Here is a 22,315-nt window from a genome sequence, read left to right on the forward strand (position 1 = left end):
GAAGTGGAAGTAGTAATAATAGTCCAGTTGCCACTATTACTCTTCAGTAGTGCGAGGTTTAGTAAGAGTAGCCAGGATAATGATTGTGGTAGAAGTTGGTGACGGCAGAATGAGTGACTGCTTATAATAACATAGAAAAGGAAATAAAAAACAGAGAAAGAGAGAATTATGCTTCAGGCTGATGACAGATGGAGTAATTGCTGTAATAGCAAAGAAAAATAAAGATAGAGTAAAAGTGAAAGACGGAATAAAAGAGAAAGGCAGGGAAACATAAAACACGAAAGTGACGTAGTGTCGTGGTAGCGACAGAGTAATAGCGATCGTGGAAGTAGCAGATAGAGTAGTAAACAACGTAGGAGTGGCGGTGGCAGGTAGAGCAGTATAGGTGGTGGCCATTGTTAAGGCTGTGATGGCGCCTACGGAAGAAACCTAAATGAACACAGCCGTGTTTTGAAGCACACAGACACATGCCTCAGCCATCAGTAAACAAACAAATCTACTCTAAAAGACAGTAGCATTGTGTAGAATATTAAAAAAATATCACTACTACAAGTGTGTGGCAGTCAAAAGTTGCTTTCACTTCGATGATTAACGTCTGTTGGAGCAGCAAAACCCAAAACACAAGCTCTAGACCTAAACATAGGATAAGATTTTGATGGATTTTACTGTTTTCACAGTGATAATGGCTTGATGGCTTTAACTAAAGCCGGATCCTGTCCGTCTGCCACTTGCTGGCCAAATATTTAACCTTCTCCGTTTCTGGATACATTATACAAACCAACCTCTACATCCCTGTGGAGAATCACAACACTGGATTACTATTATTAAGAAATGATTATCACCTTAATTATTTATCTTGCTCTGAAGTTATTGAATGAGAAGGAGAGGCAAAGTTGCCACTAAGGTGGGGTGGGGCCACCTTTATAATTGCAGATTTCCCCTTTAGTTATTTTCTGGAACATTCACTGCTATCTAAGGGTTTACTGGTTTTATATAATTTCTTACATATCCCTGTATCGTATTGTTATAATAATTTCATAAACGGAAGTCATTTTGTTTGTAGTCAACACTGCCAAACTATTTTTGAAATTTTAAGTTTACTACCTTACCCATACATAACTAATATACATATATATTTATATAAATAGATGTGTGACTGATTCATGTAATTTATATGTTTGTATTTACTATTATAATTAAAAATTCATCTGGTTTTACACTGAGAAGCCTCAAACCGTGTATAAACGAAGTGCACTGTGTTATTTGAAGTAAGCTAATTTGACATGTACATTTCATCACCCGGTTTTGTCTATATCCGGTATTTCTTCTCTACTGTTTCCGGTCAATTAATGACTAAAGGCTGGGAAAAATGAACTAAAATTGTATATTTAGGTTTCTAAGACAATATAAAATAAAAGTATTGGATATATTTAATAAATGGTAATAATTTATTTAGATATCCATTTTTTAGGAAAGGTGTTGTTGCTATTTTAGTCTTGTGTACATCAAAACTGGCACACGTACGTAGACACACTTCACGCCTTTCGTAAGTGACAGACAGGGTGGATGATTCGGCAAGGATGGCCATAACCTTTGGTCATCTTTGCACCTCGTCTCTATTGTTATTCAATATTTAACCTATCTTTATAATATAGCTAGTTAGGCGAGATTTTCTCACTTTCCCACTCCGTCTATTATAAAAATCTCAGTACTTGACGGGTGGTAATTTTAAATACAGTGACGGATTAATTTTTTTTTTCCAGTTTTAAGATGATCCTTTTTTGGCACTTTTAAAATATTGGTTTCCTTCCCCTTTTTTTTAATTCCCTGTCTCTTAAGTATATAGTTTATATATTTTTTTTTATCACTGGGATTCCTTGTTAGCTCCTTCTCTACCACATACTGCCATCATGTCTCTTCTGCAAGATCCCAAGTTGTACCAACGTCTTAAGGACTTGGAGAGGGAAATTAAAACTACTACCTCAAATATTAATTTGGATGGACTTATGGTAAGTCTTTTGCAACATCTTTTGTTTTGTCTTAATTCTCTTTTCTCTTTCAGATATCAATTTATCCCCTTTATGTAGTCTGCCGACTCCTCCATACTGCGTATGAAGTTCATGAAAAAACTCGAAGAAATTCTTTCACCACATAAGACAATTATTTTAAATTAATTCAATGTATTCGATGTTCGGTTGTTTTGTAACCCTTTGTCAGACAGATAGGATGAACTTCGAACGAAATTTAGCTGTTAATTATGACTGGCTGCCGGTTGCTCAGATATATAGCTTATTTACTTGTGATTGATTAGACACACCACACACACACACACATTGTGGTTTGGGAAGTAGTCATGAAGATTAAATGACGCTCGAGTATTTCATATAAGTAATGTTTACAATAAGATCTTGCCGAGTCGGTTTCGATATTTAAAAGAAACATTTCTATTTAGATTGGTTATGATTTTGAAAATAAAAAACGGCAAAAGAAAAAAAAAAAAATCTCCGTATCCCACAAAACTCGGTTCTCTCGCCCACGCATCCCTAATATCAGAAATCTTTGCTAAGATTCAAAGAAAATTTTGTGATGTTCATGCATTTTCCGAGTCCATTAGCGATGAGAACCGCTTGCTCGGAATCTCACCACCAGCAACATACACACATACACACACATACGTGTGTTGATTAGTCAAGTCCGGTCCGAAGAAGACTTCTCTATCGTTATAGTATTAAGCTTGTTTCTTTATTACTTAACACTAAAGTTATTAATGAACACAACCTTTGACCTACTAGCCTGCGAGGAGACCTGTGTAGTTTGCTCCCCCTAAATCATACCCTACTGTCTTAAAAAAAAAAAAAAAGACGAGGGCTAATGTATGTCTGAACAACAAAAAGATGACGTTATGATCATAAATCTGCTCAATCCGAGTTGACCTGGGGTTAAACAACAATAACAAGCTTAACCTACATCCCTGAATCCCCACAGATGTCAAATTTTAACATAACGTTATATCAGTCGCTTGAGAATTATGTCGACAGACAAGCACCACAGTTTCTCTCTTTTTCTCAATATCCAAAGATGTTCTCTCTCCCACTCTCTCTGTACTTCCATATTTTAAAAAAATGATATGTTTCATGGATTTTCCTTTCAAATATTCTATGATTTATTTTTCCCACCCTTTCTTCTCCTTTAAGTACTTCATTATTGCTCTGCACCCCGCAAAACACATGGGTTTCTCCTTTAGCCGTCTAACACACATGATATTTCTCTTTAACCTCTTTAATCACAGCGCTCCTTTAAATTCTTATACTGCGATATAATGTAACCATTTGTTTAGTAAATTTGTATCCCATCACTACCCCCTCCCGTTTCATGCTCGTGTCCTTAATTCATCTGATAGTACTGGGATGATGAAGGTGGAGGTTAGGTCGGAGGAGAGGGAGAGGAAATGGTAGTGCTATTTTTAAAACAGAAGAAGTACTTGCAAAGAAGTCGGTTAGTTTTTGGTGGAGTGCTGCTATGAATAATGTCCTAACCGAAACAGTTCACTGTAAGAGTCGTGTATGCACCATGCATAGATGTGTGTGTGTGTATATATATATATATATATATATATATATATATATATATATATATATATATATTGTCCGTCAACTGGTAAGGTTGGCTCTATTCCATCACTGAACACGTCTTCACTGCTAACCTCTTGGAGAATCGTGACTAATGCTGACCGAACACATTCACATAACAGATGTGACAAAATTGATGCTCATTTAACTAAAATACTAAGTCTATCCACATTCCATAGGTGCTTCAGAGAAAGATCCAATTTTTTTTATGCGTTTAATATAAAGGAATTCGAGTTTTTGAGGTCATCACATTCTTTTAATAAAATTTCTATGAGCTAGAACAGGTGCTGTTTTTTTTTTTTACCCTTTTGTTTTGCGCGGCAATCTCTTGATAGAAATGTTTTTGTCTTTAAATAGATGGAGCATATTTGTGCTAAGTTTGAGATGTTGGTGAATTTAATACAACTCAGAGATATTCTTCGCACTTTGCACCTGTTTTTGTAGTATATATGTCGCCTCTATAGGGCAAAAGTGTTTCTTAAGTGTGCAATGTGGCAGATGTGCTATGCAGAAGATTGAAAACCTGTTGCAAAGCTGATTCGACTAGACAATCTGATAATCCCTTATGTTTGATAGGGGTTTCGCTCTGTGAGACTTAAGAGTTGCACTAAGCATTGGATGTTGAACTAGGTTTTCCCTAATGCTATGTTTAAGCGTCTGGGGCATGATTTACTCGATTTTAATTTTGGACTTATTGCAGGGATCTACTTTGTGAGAACACCTTTCCAGAATTCCAGAAGGTTCTAGTGGTACCTTAAATACTATTAATTTTGTAGCATTATCTGAAAAGGCTACAAGAGTTCTAAGCATTTATATCGTGTAAGAGAATTGATTATGAGAACAGCATCGCTAATCCTCAGACGTTAAAGTGCTTATATGAGAGCCGGTGTCGTTTTGTTGCTGTCCTAAATGTTTCGCCATAGGAAGATGTGTTACCATTTTGGTCAGTGTTGTTTTTAACTTCAGGTGCTTTCAAATTAGATAAAATACCGGCTTCTAATGATACTTTAATTTGGTTTATTGTGTAAAGTATTTTGCTGAGTAGAACCCTAGGTTTATACAATTTATTTGTACTAAATGATCAATTTGCTCTATACCTACGAATAATGCCGCTTACTTGCCCGAGTTCGATCCGTTTAAATATCAGTTCGATCGTGTTTCAAGAATGAGAAAAATCAATTTGTTTTCAAGTGTTGTTTGTCTGCCAGGAAGAATGTTTAGGATGTCAATCTCCGATCATATTCTCTTCTCATAAGCCTCATTTAGCTCCTTTATTGACATCTGGTAAACCTATTTGCTCTCATCTCCCTCCCAGAACCCCTTCTGTTTTTATTTTTTATCGATGTCTATGAAAGCATCATTGCTTCCTCCCCGGTTTTCATTTCATCTTTTTATCTTGCTAATCTTTCGAGAACAACACAAACGTTTTTAATGATTTTACTTGCTATTTCGTCATTCCTTGTATCAGCTAAGCTCCTGGCATGTCTTTCCTGCACCTGAATGTTTTATTTCCTGGTTGGAAGAAATTCATGTTTTGTATGTTTGTGAATGCTTCAAACCTCCATTCTCTTAAAAATCTAGGAGGATTTGTGTTCATGTTGGCGACAGTTATTGTGATAGCACACGCACCACCATGGATATTTTTCTCTGGCTACTTTCTTTTCGGAGTTCTTAGATTTTTTAAAATTCAAATTCGAGACCAACCTTGTATTTAGCCATCTGGTGTTAATTAAACCCAGTATTAGTAATATGCTATGGTCTATTCAGTTATCTATATCCTCTAACTCAAAATTTGCATTGTGTGTAGTCAAAAAGAAGTATTCTTGGGGTGGAGATGGCGACAAGGTCTTAGTTTAGTCTACGGTTAAACATACAGACCAAAGATAGATTTGAACTCTTAGTACACACACACACACTCACATCCCAGTGGTGTGTCACCTTGTTTATCAAGGAGTAATCATTGGTATGTACCGAAATGTAGAGCTTCCGGCAAACAACTTGCAATTTCCGGTTGGAACCATTTTCTTTTCTTTACGTTGCTAATGCCTTTTCCTAGCAGTAATACACGTCGCAACCTCTGTTTACATTCTCTAAAGATACTAGATTTCACAGACTTATTAAAAAACAAAAAAGTAATCTCGTTGATTTAAGATCTTAGAAGTAACCTGTGTATGAGCCGAACTTACAACACGGTTTCGATTCCATCGTTAACATCCATGGAACCGCCTCGTACGTTTCGGGAAAGGGGAAAGTCCAGATACAAACTGACTGTATTTCAGAATAAAATCACCTAGGAAATTCTAACTTTCATGTTTTTCTAGTAAAATATGGTCAACGGTAGTGAAGTGTTTTTGACTAGAGCCGGAAATATAATCTGACTACGGACTTTACTCACCGGCAATTCTGTAATCGACTTGACCGGTCATCATTATACACTCCTTTTGAATACTTCACTTTTCCGAACCAAAAGGGGAAACTACTCGACCTACTGTATGTAGCAGCCACATCTTCCCTATATTACTACATCTTCTACCTTATAAAAAAAATATTTTTTTGTAAATGGACACATTGGAAGGTGTAGTCCTGCAAGACATTGAACAAAAGACAGGACGCTTACAGTTCGAATGCCTGTGACCATAGGTCTAATCTCTGAAGGCAGACCAAGGGTTAAATAACAACAACAGTAGCTTTAATTTTCCATTGTCTAATTAAAATTATCATTTTTGCTGGGAATGTATGTGGAAGTATAGCAGTTTTCCCGTCCTTTAGCTTATTTCAGTCACCCTAAAGAAGAAATAAATCTCCGATTACTTTCTATGTATATCTCTCTTTTTCTTGACTAGAAGTCCCAAACCTGTCCTCTATACCAGTGCTTCGCTACCGGTATACTGCGACACACTGGTGTGCCACGAAACGATGCTAAGTGTGCCACAGTGTAACCTGAATATAATTTCCCCCTTATACTTTTAATTATATTTTTAGTTCAGGTGTGCCGCCGAATTTTGAAAAAAAAAGAAGTGTACCGCAAATGAAAAAAGGTTGCGGTCACTGCTTTGTACCAGTAGGCGAATTAGACAGACGTTCAGAAACTTATTCCTTGACGAAGTTTTTTAGTTTCTAGATTAGAGTATTCTTTTAACAAGAGGGGAAGTACTGGAATGAATATTTGTCATTTAGACACCTGCTAACCTGTTTGAAATTGGCGAATTCCTCTGTTGCTAACGTTTCTAAGCCTTTCCCTCCTTTCCATGCATAATCTTTCGTTTTACTGTCTCTATTTTTCTTTGTTTTCGTCTTTTTTCTCCCTCCAATTTTTTAGCTTTATTTAATTTCTTTCATTCTTTCCTTCTGTTTGTTTTTCTTTTCTATCGTGGATTGCAGTTTCCCGCAAAAAAGTCAAACTGGTTTTTCTCCGATTCAGCATTATTCAGTCAGTTCTCCACCACTGTCAGTCTGTCTCTCATTCTCTCTCTCTCTCTCATATATATATATATATATATATATATACACACACACACACACATATCTCGTCGCTCCTGCTTCATCCTTCTTTCTACTCTGCTGCTGTCATCCAAACCAGTTTCATGTCCTCCTTCCTCCTTAATCTTCCACTAAATACTCTCTCACTATTCCATGTGTCTCTTGTCACATCTTTTTATCACTCCCCGTACATACTGCAGATTTTACTATTAAACTCTTCTCGTTTTTTCAAAGGCATTCGTGTCAACTCGTCAACTGATGCCGATTCTTCTTTACACTATTCCACGGATTCAGCCATGTCTCTACCATTCTATGCTCTGTGTGCGCGCGAGTTTGCTCACGCGTTTATTCATCTCCTTTCTTCTCTTGCTATCAGTTCATCTGTCATGTATATATATATTTGTATCTATCTCCTCCCATCTCTGTCTGTCTCTCTCTGTCTGTCTTTATGTATGTATGTAAAAACATCCCATCGTTCTGTTTCTTTCGTTTTGTGAATGTATTTTCTTCCTTTCCTTCTTCATCACGCATTCTATCCTATCGACGCAACAACTGAGGTCAATATATAGCATTACCAGTTACAGTTGTTGCCAATTTCTTTCAGACATAACAATTGATCACTCCACTGTAAAATACCTCCAACCGCCCTTTACTCGTCTAGGATCTAGGATATATAATTAGAAGTGGGGGGGGGGGAAGAAAAAACAACGGAAAAAGTGAGGATAGGTATCTAAGTATCGAGGAACATTTCATGTCAACCCAGAAGAGACGCTGTTATTGAAAAGAATGAACTCTTTTTCTCAAACACAAGTGCTTCTCATTTTAGTACAGGTTCTAGACTACATATTAGTGGTACTTTGATTCTAGGAGGACACTATGTGGCTGTTCAATTTGCTAGAAAAAAAAGCTGCTAAAATCTCCTTAAAATCATAACCCCCTGTCTTAAAGAGGCAAGGCACATATAATGTGGTTTGGTGTTAAACAACTGATACTTCAGCATATTTCAAGAGCAATGCCTGGATTTGGACTGAGCATCTAGATTGGCCTTCTACCATCTGTGCAATTGTAATCCCACTGTGGCCTACACATAACTGACAAAAGGGTAATGGGAGCCATGAGAGGTTCTTCCCTTTTTGTTAATTGAAGTCAGATTATGACCAAAATAAAACTGATGAGACATAATGGCTAATATTTAGATTTAGTTTAGATTTGCACTGAATTACTTTAACAATTATATATATATATATATATATATAGACGCAGGTATGGCTATATGATAAGAAGCTTGCTTCTCAACTAGATGGTTCAGCATTCAATTCTACTGTGTGACACCATGGGCAAGTATCTTCTACTATGGCCTGGGGCTGACCAAAGCCTTGTAAGTGGATTTGGTAGATGGAAATTGAAAGAAACCTGTTATGTGTGTCTATGTATGTATGTATGTATGTATGTATATATATATATATATATACATATATATATATATATACATATATATATATATATATACACACACACACACACACACACACACACACACACACACACGCACACACATACACATACACACACGTGTGTCTGTGTTTGTCCTCGACAACTGGTGTTGGGGGTGTTTACATTCCCATAACTTAGGAGTTCTGCAAAAGAGACTCATACAATAAGTATCAGGCTTTAAAAAATAAGTCCTGGGGTTGATTTGTTCGACTAAAACCTTTCAAGGTGGTGCCCCAACATGGCCACAGTCAAGTGACAAACAAGTAAAAGATATATATATGTATCATCATCATCATTGTTTAATGTCCTTTGTCCATGCTGGCATGGGTTGGATGGTTTGACTGTGGACTGGCAAGCCAGAAGGTTGCACCAGGTTCCAATTTGATCTAGCCAAGTTTCTACAGCTGGATGCCCTTCCTAACGTCAACCACTCCGAGAATGTAGTGGGTGCTTTTTACATGCTGCTGGCACTGGAGCCAGTTGGGAGGGAGGGAACTGACATCGACCACATTTGGATGGTGCTTTTTACGTGCCACCGGCATGGGGAGCCAGTCAGACAGAACTGGCATTGATCTACGCTTGAATGGTCCTTATTATGTGCCATCAGCACGAGTGCCAGTCAGGCAGCACTGGCATCAGCCACAACTACTATTTCCATTTTGATTTTGATCTAGAATTTGCTTTTATTTATATATATATATATATATATATATATATATATATATATATATATATATAAATTTATTTATTTATTTATGTGCCTTTTTAAGCCTAGCCAGGCTCATGGGCCTGGTTTTCTGGTTTCTATGGTGTATGTGTTCCCCCCAGCTGGACGGGTCAAGAAACAGGAAGAAAGGGTGAGAGAAAGTTGGGGCGAAAGAATACAACAGTGGTCGCCACCCCCACCCCCCTGCTGGAGCCTCGTGGAGCTTTAGGTGTTTTCACTCAATAAACACACACAACGCCCGGTCTGGGAATCGAAACCGTGATCCTCCGACCACAAGTCCGCTGCCCTAACCACTGTATCATCATTGCTGGTCACAATGTGCTTCCAACCTTTTCTTGACTGAATCCTTCTTTTCCATCATGGCCTGAATCATTTAACTAAATTGTATTCCCATCATTGTGGAAGCTTTCTAGTTACTTTTTCTGATCTTTTGGATACCCCTCAGCAACTGACTACACAGATTCATCTGTTTTCTGTGAACTTTGGACATGTCTGGCCCTGCAAAACATACTTTTGGTATTCTGCGATCACATTGTTCACTCTGCTCTCTTCTTGAATTAAATCATTTTGGATATGCTCTCACAATGATATTCCTGGCATGGGTCTTTCTATAACCTTTTGCGTTATAGTAAATCAATATTCTTCCCTCCTTGTAGTAGTCTGTGTCTCACTTGCGTATAAGAAGCTGGTATGCAGGTTCTTGTCCAGCTTTGCTTTGAGCACATCTTTTATCAAGGCAAATGTCTTCCATCATGCCCATGTTCTCTCTGAGATTTCAACATTCATGTCTTGGCACATATTCACTGTAGACACACCTCTTTTCTTTCACAATTTTGCTGTTTTCCACTTCTATTTGGCTTTGTGCTACAGCTTTGTACTGCTTAGATTTTGTTTTCATGCAGTTCATTTTAAGGCCTATAACTGAGCTATATATAAGTGCCCTGCTCTGTCAGCACGGTCTGCAGTTGATCTGTGATTTCAGCAATGAATATGATGGCATGAGTAGCTTGCTGTTGATGTTCATGCTGCCTCTCACTTAATGTGCTTGATAACCATCTCTAGACATGTGGTGAAGAGGTTCAGTTGCTTTCTGAAGATTAAAATACCCTCACTGTGGAGAGTCAAATACCATCTTGCTTCAAAAGAAGGCTAGTAAAGAAGATATAAGAAACTATCACCCCATATGCATCTTGTCTCAACTCTACAAGCTGTTTACAAACGTCATTGTCACTAGATCATAAAAAACAGCTTGACCGGCAGCCAAGAGAGAAAGCGACCATAGTTTGATGGATCACATATTCATTCTAACACAGCTTTTAGAACAAGCAAAAGAACATGAGTTGCTCCTGTGCATACTTTCATTGACTATGAAAAGAAGGATGAATGCAGTGCTGAAATCTCTGGAAGTGCAAGGAATCTGGGCATAATACTGCTTCGGGATGCAAACTCCAAAATGCACCACTGACATAGCTGCACTATTGTCACCAATACAAATTACATTTGTGAAGGGTGCCAAACAAATAAATACCACCTTCGCAAAAGTCTATCACCGCACATCTCTCTGTCTGTCCATCCATCTGTATAAGCATACACACATAAACATTTTATGTATAATATACATGTATATGAGTGTACATGCATTGCTTACATGTCATCACTTTGCTTTTCTATGCTGGTATCTATCTTTATAAGGGAGTATTTTATGATCAGAGGCTGTTTACACCAACTAGAATTAACAGTGTGTGTGTGTGTGTGTGTGTATATATATATTTATTTTAATATTTAGTTGAAGCAACATAGTTTAAGGTTATCAAGTGATGTAATAGCACTGCTAACACAGTATTGACTTATAGAAAATGTTTGACATACCTTGTAGTATACTGTGGTTGCATAACAAAATACAGTGTCCCTACAGGTCATTAATAAAGCAACATAATAATTCAAAGGATGAGAGTTTTGTGCATTAGCACTTATCAAACTAGCATGTGTGTATGTATTTCTAAAACACAAATGTTTGTTTATATGCTCACGTATATATATGCATATGCATACATAGTGTGTCTGTATACCTCTGAAGGTATATGGTATTTTGAAAGCTGCATGCCATTTGTTTATCTGTACTCCAAGAAAGACATGTAAGAAAATTGTGAAAGAGGATGTGTATGATGAGTTTTGGCATGTTGTGCCTTGCAAATGAGATCAGATATGACAGGGACAGTGATATGCAATACAGCAGATTTGTCTGCTCCTTTCTGCATGTTAAAATGATGATGATAATGTAACTTTACACAAAGACAGACCTATGTTACTTAGATTCCATCATTCCTTTAGAATTATTTAGTAAATTGGTTGTTGTCTTGTCCAGGCCAGCCTTGATTAAGACATATGACCACAGGCATTCCAACCTCAATCATCCTGTCTTGTTCTTTTTTCTGGCATAGTATACCCAAGACTACATTATTTAATGTATCCTTCCTTCTCTTGGAGTCAGTAGACTTGGTTTGAGGAAAATTTTTCTGTCATATCTAGCAGATTGAATGGCTGTGTAGAGACGCCTTCATTGGCTTGTAACCAAATTAGTTACAAATTAATGATCGACATAAATGAATAGATAATGAAAGAAAAAGATTTAATTAGTGAAGAGGTTCTGAATGCAATTTACCATTCCACCATGCTCTATTCTACAAACTACCATTTGGCTGATTGATATGTTGGTGATATTCCTCTGTTTGGCAGATTGTTATATCGCTTATATTCATAGTTGCTGTTAGTAGTGGGTGTACTCATAGAGGTGATAGTGTTACTAGTAGTAGTAGTGGCTTGCTAGTTCAGAGGAGTAGAGTTTGTTGTAGTAGAGATAGAAGTAAAGAAGAAATATAGCTTGTCTGTTGGTTAGTTGTTGCAGCCTGTTGGTAGTGGTAGTGGTTGTATTAATAATGGTTTCAAATTTTGGCCCATGGCCAGCAATTTTTAGGAAAGCAGTGGAGGCAAGTTGATTACATCAACTCCAGTACTTGACTGGTACTTTATTTTATTGACTTCAAAAGGCCGAGAAGCAAATTTGACTTTGATGGGTTTTGAACTTAAAACGTAAAGAGCTGGAAAAAATGCTGCCTTAGTTGTTGTAATCATCATCATCATTTAATGTCCTTCTTTCATGTAGGCTAGCTTTAGACCTCTCTGGAAGTGATACATATGAAAGTAGGACTACATTGTTAGCATTTCTAATTTTTGGTACTGGAGGATTTGAACACTGCATTACAAGCTAATCGGAACACCCATCATCATCATTTTACATCCACTTCTCCTGCTGTATGGATTGAATGGGCTTTCTAAAGCAGTTTTATGACCCCTCCTCATTATCATTTAGTGTCCACTTTTCCACTGCATGTGTGAGACAGAATTTGTCAAAGCAGATTTTCTGCAGCTGGATGCCCTTCCTGTTACTAATCCTCACCTGTTTCCAAGCAAGTTAATATTTCTCCATGGTCAAACATGTTTTTCAATGGACAGTTGGAAATGAACATCATCTGTATGATGGTAATGTTCATTTATGACCATCTCATGATGTTAGGATAGGGCACACACACATATATACACACACACACGCACACACATGCACACAGTTACATGTGACAAATTACTCATAAAGCTTTGATTGACCCAAGGTTATGGAGTAGATGACACATTGGGGCTGAACTCAAGACCGCATGGTTGGGAAGTTTCTTAACGATACAACTGCACTGATCAGACAGAAATAGTAAGGTATCAAATAAAATGCCTTTATGACTATATTGGTTCTGACTTTAGAACTTGCTAAGATTGTGTTTTGCGTTTCATCCTTTCATAATAATAATAAAAAATGCCAAAAAAAAACATGTAAGTTCTGTGTTCTGGGCAGGTGTGTGTATTTAATTTAACTGGCATATTCCCAAATTTGAGGACTTGTGTCTATGTTAAAAATCAGTATCATAGTGGTGTAATATATGAGCAAAATGTGGTTGTTCAACCCATCTAGGAGGGCAATAACCTTCAATAAAAATCAACTCAGACTGTCACAGCAACCAGTTCAACTTATGCCAGCGTGGGACTTACTTAAAGCCTTTGCTCCCTATGGACTATCAGCCATTGATAACTTTCCCCTACTGTTCTCAAATTTGGGCTGGCTTTCCCTGAACAAAAGCCTTCCACTTCCAGGACTTGTTGGTTTTGAATTGTTATTGATGCTTTTGTAATTTTGTTTTTCTTTACGTAGGGGTTGTTGGCCTTATGCAAACCCATTTTTACCTCTGGGAAGAGGTGGCCCATAATAATCTGGCCTCTGTCCTTTTACTTGTCCAGTATGGTAGGCCCTACCAAGAGTGTGCACTCTGCTGGCATAGCTCTCAGGGTTTCAGCTCTCAGAGGTGAACTGGACTTTGTAGTGGATACCAGCTAAGAAGTGGACATAAAATGGTGGTGGTGATGCTAATGAGTGCTGCTCCTTGCTATAGTGAACCATTTTGTCTTTTACTAATCTATTTATTACACACTTAGTTGAAATCTTGAGTTGCTGTGAGTTTAGTGCCTTGGCCACAGACATAATTTGGTACTGATACCTTGGATGAAGTCTGATATCCTATTGATTTGTCTATAGGTAGCTTTGTTTTTGGTTTCTGCTGAAAGGGGACTCACTGATGGGCCAATCAATTGTAATAGTGTTTCTAGTTGTAGTAGTATTAATAGTGGTTAAATATTTCGCTTGACATTTGGTGGTTAGTCTTGGTTACTGTTGTTATATTCTATTTGTGGTTCTTGCAGTAGTTGAGGAATCAATAGAAGACAGTAGTAGTGGAGTTCTGGTTGTGATATCTGCGCAGTTATATTTGATTATGAGGATATCAATTTCTATTTTGGCATAGTTGTTGAGTTCCAAGCCTACTCTGGAATCCAGTTCCAGTAGATCTATGAGCTGACATTCCAACTATGGTCATCCACCCTTTTTTCAGATCTAATGTAGATAAGACTATGTTATCCTATGAGTTCTTTGTTAAAACAGTAGGATGTGACTTGATGGTGACTTGGTTTCTATTTTTATCAGATCAAGTGATTCTATAAAGGTGCACATACTTGATTTAGAAGCAGATGCTTGCTTCCTTCTTGTTTTGTATTCATTATTTCATTATTGTATTTATTATTTCATCAGAGGCTATCATACAAAGACAAACACACAGCAGTGAGATTAATGTGGCTGGTGCTCAGTGGGAACTTCTGTAGGTTGATATCATCATCTTTATTTACCATGCACTTTTTCCTGCTTGAATGTGTCTGACAGAATTTGTTGGGAGGCAGATTTTCTACAACCATCCTTCACCTGTTTCCCAAGATAATATTTTCCCAAAGCTAGTTTCTATTGAAGATGGAAGTGAACAACCTCACTTGTATGACAATGACACTCAATTATACCCATCATGTGATGTTTAGACCAGGACACACTCGCACACACACACACACACACACACACACACACACACACACACACACACACACACACACACACACACACACACACACACACACACATACAATAGACTTCTTGCTGTTTCCATCTACTAAATCCACTCAAGGCTTTGGTCTGTCTGGGCATGGAGTAGAAGATGCATACCCAAGGTGTAGTACAGTGGAACTGAACCGAAGGCCACATGATTGAAAAGCAAGTTTGTAAACCACACAGCCATGTCTGTGTGTATTATTTGTCGTAATAGTTCTTGTGGAAATAATTCCAGTGTTGCACTTCTGGAGAAGGAGCGAGAAGTGTTTAGTGCAGGGAATTGAAATAGTAAGATTGGTGAGAAGTGATGTGTGAGCTTAAGATGATGCATAGCTTGCTAGATTACAGGAGTAGAGGATGTTGTAGAAGGGATAAAGGATGGAGAAGAACCATTACATTTGTGAGTGATTCATTGCATGGTGGTGGGTGAAACTTTGAGAACTAACTGGATAGTTTCCTTTGGATGCAGTAGAGGTTATTTGCATGTATGTGTTGCACTGATGTGAGTCATGCTTGAATTTTGTAGTGGATCAGCAACTAATCTCTGAAGAGGAAACATTCTTTGAGATGCAGTTGTGGTAATGTTATATGTATGAGATCACGATGAGAATTTATCAGAGATGGTGTAGCTAAGCATTTGTAATGATAGAATAGTCTTTAGTTGGGTGTTGCTAATGTGTATAAGAAAGGTGTGGTGTAAAACTTTCTTTTCTTTTTTGTATAGTGTTTGTGATTTTTGTATTCAAAGAAGCTAAGTTGTGTCACTAATACAGGATATTTTTGAGGGTTGTGTTCACCAAAGCAATACATGTCCTGGCATGAGGTATTTAGCTTTTAGTTGGATGCTGCCAGTGTGTGTATGTGCATGGAAGGTTAAAAATGAAAGGTGGGTGGTATTGTGCATGTGAGATTATTTTATATGTTCCAGTGAGCAGTTTATTAGTGTGCTCCTGGAAGGTGGGAAATAAATGACTAAACTTTGAAGTTCACCATATTTGATAGAATGTGATTGAGGGAACTAAATCAACAGGTTTGGCAATAGAGATGTCTAATAAGATACTTGTGATCTCAGAGATGAGAGTTAAAGAATTATCCCTAAGTGTGCAAGTTAGCCAACCAGCTAATCCAGTTGAAGACTCTGCTGAATTAATGGTTTCAATATTGTTTTTTCCGAAGTTCTCAAGTATGAAAGACTGTTGATGTGAGATGTAAGATAATAGGTTCCATAAGATTGGGACCTATGGAAACCATACTGCTGGTACTCAAGATAACCTTTGAAATGATGTAAGGGAGATATGTTAGTATTTTTCTGGGTGGAAAAAGTGCATCATGTTTCTATTGACTGGATTAAATCCCTGTAGAGAAAGAGAGAGAGAGAGAGAGAGAGAGAGAGAGAGAGTTTGTGACAATAGGAGCTCTTGAGGGTACTGTTTGAATGAAATGGAAGAGAAGTTAGAACCAGTTGTGTTGGAGTGATTTTGTGTTGTTTTTACATACAATGACTTTGTTGGTGAATCAGGTGGGTGGAGAAAGAGCTTGGGAGGAGTTTTGTGTGTGTGCGCCATGTTGATTTTTTAAGCAAAAGGGAGAGGAAGTATTGTGACATTATCAGAAGTTTGACTTAGTTACCATGGTTGATCAGTAGTGGGTAGGAAGATTCTCTAAGCTGCAGTTTGCAAGATAAGAAAATTGACAGGCTGCACTATGCACACAAATATCCTTTGCTTTCTTAGGGATTATCTTGCAGGATTTACAGTAGTGGGTAAACAACTTTTACTGGTGATAGTTTGTGACTTCTAGGTGTTGTAAAAGTAGACCACACCTGTATAGCTGTGATGTATCTGTAAATGATCCACTAAGAGAGTACACGAGAGTTGTGGATGTGATATCAACCCTCTAATTAGAGATGAAGCACATTTACTACCGAGAGCAGTCACCGTTGAGGTAATAGAGTTCTGATAGATTAGTTAATTTATCTGAGGGTTTCTGTTGTAGGTAGATGTAAAGTGTGTTGACTTGATTAAGCAGATGATCTGATTGGGGATAGGCATGTTGATAGCTTTGTAAAAGCTGGGTTTGGAAGAAAGTGTTGGTCATGAATAGATAAATATACTGAGCAAAATAATAGACAGTAGTTGGTGATAATGATCAAATGGTGAAGAAGATTATTATTTAGGATTCTGTTTTGATTGTTGTAGCTTTTATTGTTGAATACGAGCAGCAGAGGAACTGCAGATTTCTTGTTTTTATTTTAACGGTATAGTAATATGGTGTAGCTGTTAGCATTTCTATAGTTTGATGTTATTAAGAAAGCCTTTGGTCAGAGCTATTTCTGCCATGATTGTCCCATTTTATTTTCAAATAAAAGTTTTATCTAAGACTTCATTGACCAATGTGTCCTTTGTTTTTTAATACAAAAGTGTGTAATTTGAGTGAGTTCTATTTGCAGTTGGTTAAGCAGTCATGTAGAGAACCCCCGCCAATCATTGTTTTTCAAACAGTTTATCTGAGACTTCATGAGCCAATGTCTTTCAATTTATTTAAGACACAAATGTATAATTTGAAGAAAATTTAGTTGCTGTTTGTAGCACATGAAGCAACCATATAGAGGCCTCTTCATTATTTTCAAGCACAATTTTTCTAAGACTTCATTAATCAATGTATCCTTCAGTTTTTTAACACAGTAGTATGTAATTTGAGGTAGATTTAGTTGCTATTTGTAGTAGGTTGTGCTGTTATGTAGAAGCCTCCGCATTGGCTTGTGCAGCAGTAAATTGTCAGTATGTGTACAGGTATTGGTGGGTGTGTTAGTTGAAATAGAATGATTGTATAATCACTTTGATAAGAAAAACAATTGTGAATGGATTGGGTGGACGGAAACTTAAAGAAGCCTGTGATATATATATATATATATATATATATATATATATATATGCATGTGTGTGTGTGTGCTTGTGTCTCATTGTCTTGACGAGTTGTAGAATGATTGTCATTGTCATACAAGTGGTGTCCTCTGTTTTTAATTTTCCTTCCATGTAAACATTTCTGGTGATGGGGAAATATCATCTTGATTGGAAACAAGTGAAGATTGGTGAAAGGAAGGGTGTCTGGCCATAGAAAATCTGCCTCAGTGAATTCCTTCTGATCCATGAAAGAATGGAAAAGTTGTTGTTAAAGAGATAATGTGTGTGTGTTTATGTAAAAGCTATTTGTATTCTGGTTTTAGAACAGATACACGGCATCTCTGGATGTTGTAAGAAGTGGTTAAATAAGCTATGTTCTCAGTGAACTTAGTTGGTGACCTAGTTCTGATTTCCATTTAAATCTACTTCATTAAGGCCCTTCAACAAGACAACACACTTTACATAACTTTATTGTACAACGATCCCTGATACTGAAACTCTCTTGGTGAGAGAGAAATGTCCTACTGGATAGGACACCAATTGAGTTGGTCACAAGAAACAAAGAGATTAATTGTTAAAAACCCAGACATTATGCAACCACTTTCACTCCTACTGGTGTACTTATTCCAGCCAATAATGCTACAACTATCACATCAGCCAGCATCAACACTTAACCACCATTACCACCTCTATCAATATCAACTGCTAAAGCTAAACATCTAATATTGGTTTGAAATGTTGGCACAAGGCCAGCAATTTTGTTGGAGGGGTTAAATTGGTTGCATCGGTTAATTGGTTAAATTGGTTACAAAGGATGAAAGACAAAGTCAACCTCGGGGGAATTTGAACTCAGAATATAGCAATGGACGAAACAATGCTAAGCATTTTGTCCAATGTGATAAAGATTCAGCCAGCCCACCACCTTAGCAACACATCTAACTCCGGTTTAAAATTTTGACACTAAGCCAGTAATTTCAGGGTAAGTGTGTAAGTCAATAAAATCAACCCCAGTGCTCAGCTGGTACTTATTTATCAACCCCAAAAGGATGAAAGGTAAAGTCAACCTCAGCAGAAATTGAACTCAAAATGTAAGGACGGATGGAATGTTGCTAAGCATTTTGCCTGGCATGCGAACATTTTTGCCAGCTCACTGCCATAGTTGCACATTTAATATTCTAATTCACCATCACTAATATTACATCATTTCTATCATAATACTGCAATAAACATAGCCCCTAAGGCAGTGAGCTGGCAGAAACATTAGCATGTCAGGCGAAAAGCTGAGCAGTATTTCGCCTGTCATTACATTCTGAGTTCAGATTCCGCCAAGGTCAACTTTGCCTTTCGGGGTCAATTAAATAAGCACCAGTTACGCACCGGGGTTGATGTAATTGACTTTTAATCCCTTTGTCTGTCCTTGTTTGTCTCCTCTATGTTTAGACCCCTGTGGACAATAAATAAATAAATGTTTAGCCCCCTGTGGACAATAAAGAAACAAATAAATGTAGCCCCTATTTAACCCTAAGCACAAAATCCCCCTACAGTAATGCTACCCAAACAAAACAACTATTGTGAACAGGAGAAAATGCCCATACACACGGTGGTTTTGGTGCAACATTCTGATGAATACAAAGAACAAATACACAGAACTATTTTGTAAAGGAAATTCTAAACATTTTCACGAAGCTTATTTTTGGTAAAACTTCCTTTACTCCTACACTCCTACATGATTAATGGTTCTTGAGAATATTTCTCACAAACCAACTTAAGAGTATCACAATGATGTGGTCACAACATCAATGTATATATGCACATATATATTTATATATTTGCTTGCACTCACACACACATTATGTACCATTAGCAGCAGCTTATTTCCACTTTTCAGGGCAGTATTTCTTAGGTAGTGTTTCATGGCTGGATGCCCTTCCTGTCACAAATTCATTTAACCACTTCTTACAACATCCAGAGATGCCATGTATCTGTTCTAAAACCAGAATACAAATAGCTTTTACATAAACACACACACATTATCTCCTTAGCAACAACTTTACCATTCTTTCATGGATCAGAAGGAATTCACTGAGGCAGATTTTATATGGCCAGACACCCTTCCTTTCACCAATCCTCACTGAATGTTTTTTGCTAGAGATCCTTTATTACTGGACCAGTAACTTATCCAGTGTATAAACTGCCCATGTAAGTTATAAATTTCCTTCTTAGCTACAATGTACACTTGTGTATCTGCAGTGTGAATGTGCATAGACTTACCTATGTATGTGAGTCATCATCATTGTTTTAACATCCACTTCCCCTGCTTGCGTGGGTCAGATGGAATTTGCTGAGGCAGATTTTCTGCATGTGGATGCTCAAAGTAATATTTTTTTCATGACCATATATGGTTCCATGGTAGGTAGGAAATGAAGCTTGCCTATCGTGTGATGTCAAAGCAAAGAGACAGTAACACGCACGCACGCACGCATAGAGAGAGAGAGAGAGAGAGAGAGAGAGAGAGAGAGAGAGAGAGAGAGAGAGAGAGAGAGAGAGAGAGAGAGAGAGAGAGAGAGAATTCTTTCAGTTTCTGCCTATCCATTCCTCTTAAATGGCTTTGATTAGCTTGAGGCTATTGTAGAAATTTGCCTAAGGTGCCACACAATAGCACTGAACTCAAAACCATGTGGTTGGGATGAAAACTTCTTACTTCACAGCTATTGCATTGGCAGACATTACTGATTAAAAAAGTTTCAGAACAGAATATTTAGTTGTTAACTATGTGGCTTGTTGATGTGATGATACTGATGTACCACCAAAAAATTTAACTGGACAATTAGATCTCTAGTTCAAAATTAGCATCTTTGATGATGATGGTGATTAATCTTGATGAGATTAAGCAATTAATCTCCGTTTTCATCACTTATGTCTAATAATTTGATATGGTCAATTTCTAGTCAGGTAAACTTTTCTCCCATAGTCTGCCCTATTAACTTTCTAATCTTGCAGTAAAATTGAAATATGTTTACTTCCCTTAAATACCTTCATGTCTCTACTGTAGGCTTTATGTAACCTGGTGTACTTAATAGCATTTGTTAATTATTTGTTGCATTTCTTGTGCATATGTTTTTAGTAGGAGAACATAAATTTCGTCTTTGTGGTTAAGATGCTAGTCTACTAATTCAAAGGTCACAAATTCAAATCTTGCTTTGAGTATAGAGTTATACTCTTAGGCAAAACTCACTAGTTTGCTCTCATCATTCAACCTTGAAAAAATTCAGAAAAACTGCCAAAAGGCACTGGCATGGCTGTGTGATTAAGAGCTTACTTCTCAACCATGTGTTCTCAGGTTCAGTTCCACTGCATGGCACCTTGGGCAAGTGTCTTCTACTAGAGCTCTGGGTTAATCAAAATGTTGTGACTGGACATGGTAGATGGAAACTGAAAGAAACCTGTTCTATATGTGGGTGTGTGTGTGTGTAATGTGTGTACTCTTTTCAAGACAAGGGTACACACATGAACATCACCATCATACTAGTAATGTTGTTCATTTCCAGTCTTTTGGAAGAACATGTCTAGCCATGGCAGAATATTACCTTGCATGGAGACAGGTGAGGTTTAGCAACAGAGAGGGTGTCCAGCTGTAGAAAATCTGTCTCAGCAAATTCTGTCTGCCCCATGCAATGAAAAGTTATTTCACTGATCCCTGATATTTTAAAGGTTAGTTTGAATTCAGATTACTAAGCTGTCAAAAGACCTTCAGCTATGATAGCAAATAGGGTTCTTTATTGTTATTCTGTCTTGAAGTTGAACTTTAACCAATGTGTTATTATAATAAACAGTATCTTCTTTTTTGTTAATTGTTGTTTCTTGAGAAGAGCATTGTTTGTAGTTTGTGTTGGCCCTTTTAGATAAGAATTGTCGACAGTTTGTGTTGTGAGGGAAAGTGCAGGCATGCACACGCACATACACACACATGCATGCACACTTTCTCCCTCTCTCTCACCAGAAGTGAGTTGTCATGAAATTAAGGTCTACATGTAATAAGTACAAGAGCATTTTGAAAGATAAGCATAATGTGGGTGCAGGAAGCAAAGAAGTTTTTATAATGGGTAGGTTTAACATGGAGACTATGCAGCTAATAGGCTTTGTTACGAGACCAACTCTAGACATATTCTGGGCATTAGACTCCAAAGATATGGTCCTTGCATTTAAAAAACAAAGAATTGTTTGTATAAAATTCGGTTACTTTACTGCTGTCACCGGGGCTGAATGATTTACAAACAAGTTTCCTCTGACTCATTTTTGGTTTTTCACAACTGCTGTTTGAAACTATAGTTAGTTACAGTCCTTTGAGTTTTCAGAGCTGTATGTGTCAACAGCAATATTATATTTCAAATTGCTCTGTTATTCATACTCTCGCTCTCCATATCATTGGAAACTATTTAAAATCTGAGACATGTGTACTAAATTAGTGAACCCACACTCCAACATCAATCATTCGTTTTAGTAGGTACAGGTACTCTTTTGAGGAGTTACACTTGAAGTATGCACTTGAATT

At 37.3% G+C, this 22,315-nt stretch overlaps 1 protein-coding gene across 4 annotated transcripts in view; it reads left to right on the forward strand.

Annotated features, from left to right (window-relative positions):
• Window positions 1–373: 373 nt before the first annotated feature.
• LOC106876226 (rho-associated protein kinase 2) overlaps window positions 374–22,315 on the forward strand; it is a 204,815-nt gene continuing 182,873 nt past the window's right edge. For all 4 annotated transcript variants that reach the window (XR_001410211.3, XM_014924703.3, XM_014924712.3 and 1 more), the window contains exon 1: window positions 374–2,009. Coding sequence is in view for 3 of the 4 variants with exons in the window: in XM_014924703.3 (XP_014780189.1) it covers window positions 1,911–2,009 (99 nt within the window). In the remaining variant the exon portion in view is untranslated. The remainder of the gene's footprint in view (window positions 2,010–22,315) is intronic.

The sequence above is a fragment of the Octopus bimaculoides genome, chromosome 8 (assembly GCF_046866305.1).
Source record: "Octopus bimaculoides isolate indiv1 chromosome 8, ASM4686630v1, whole genome shotgun sequence".
In the NCBI taxonomy this organism is placed as follows: Eukaryota; Metazoa; Mollusca; class Cephalopoda; order Octopoda; family Octopodidae; genus Octopus; species Octopus bimaculoides.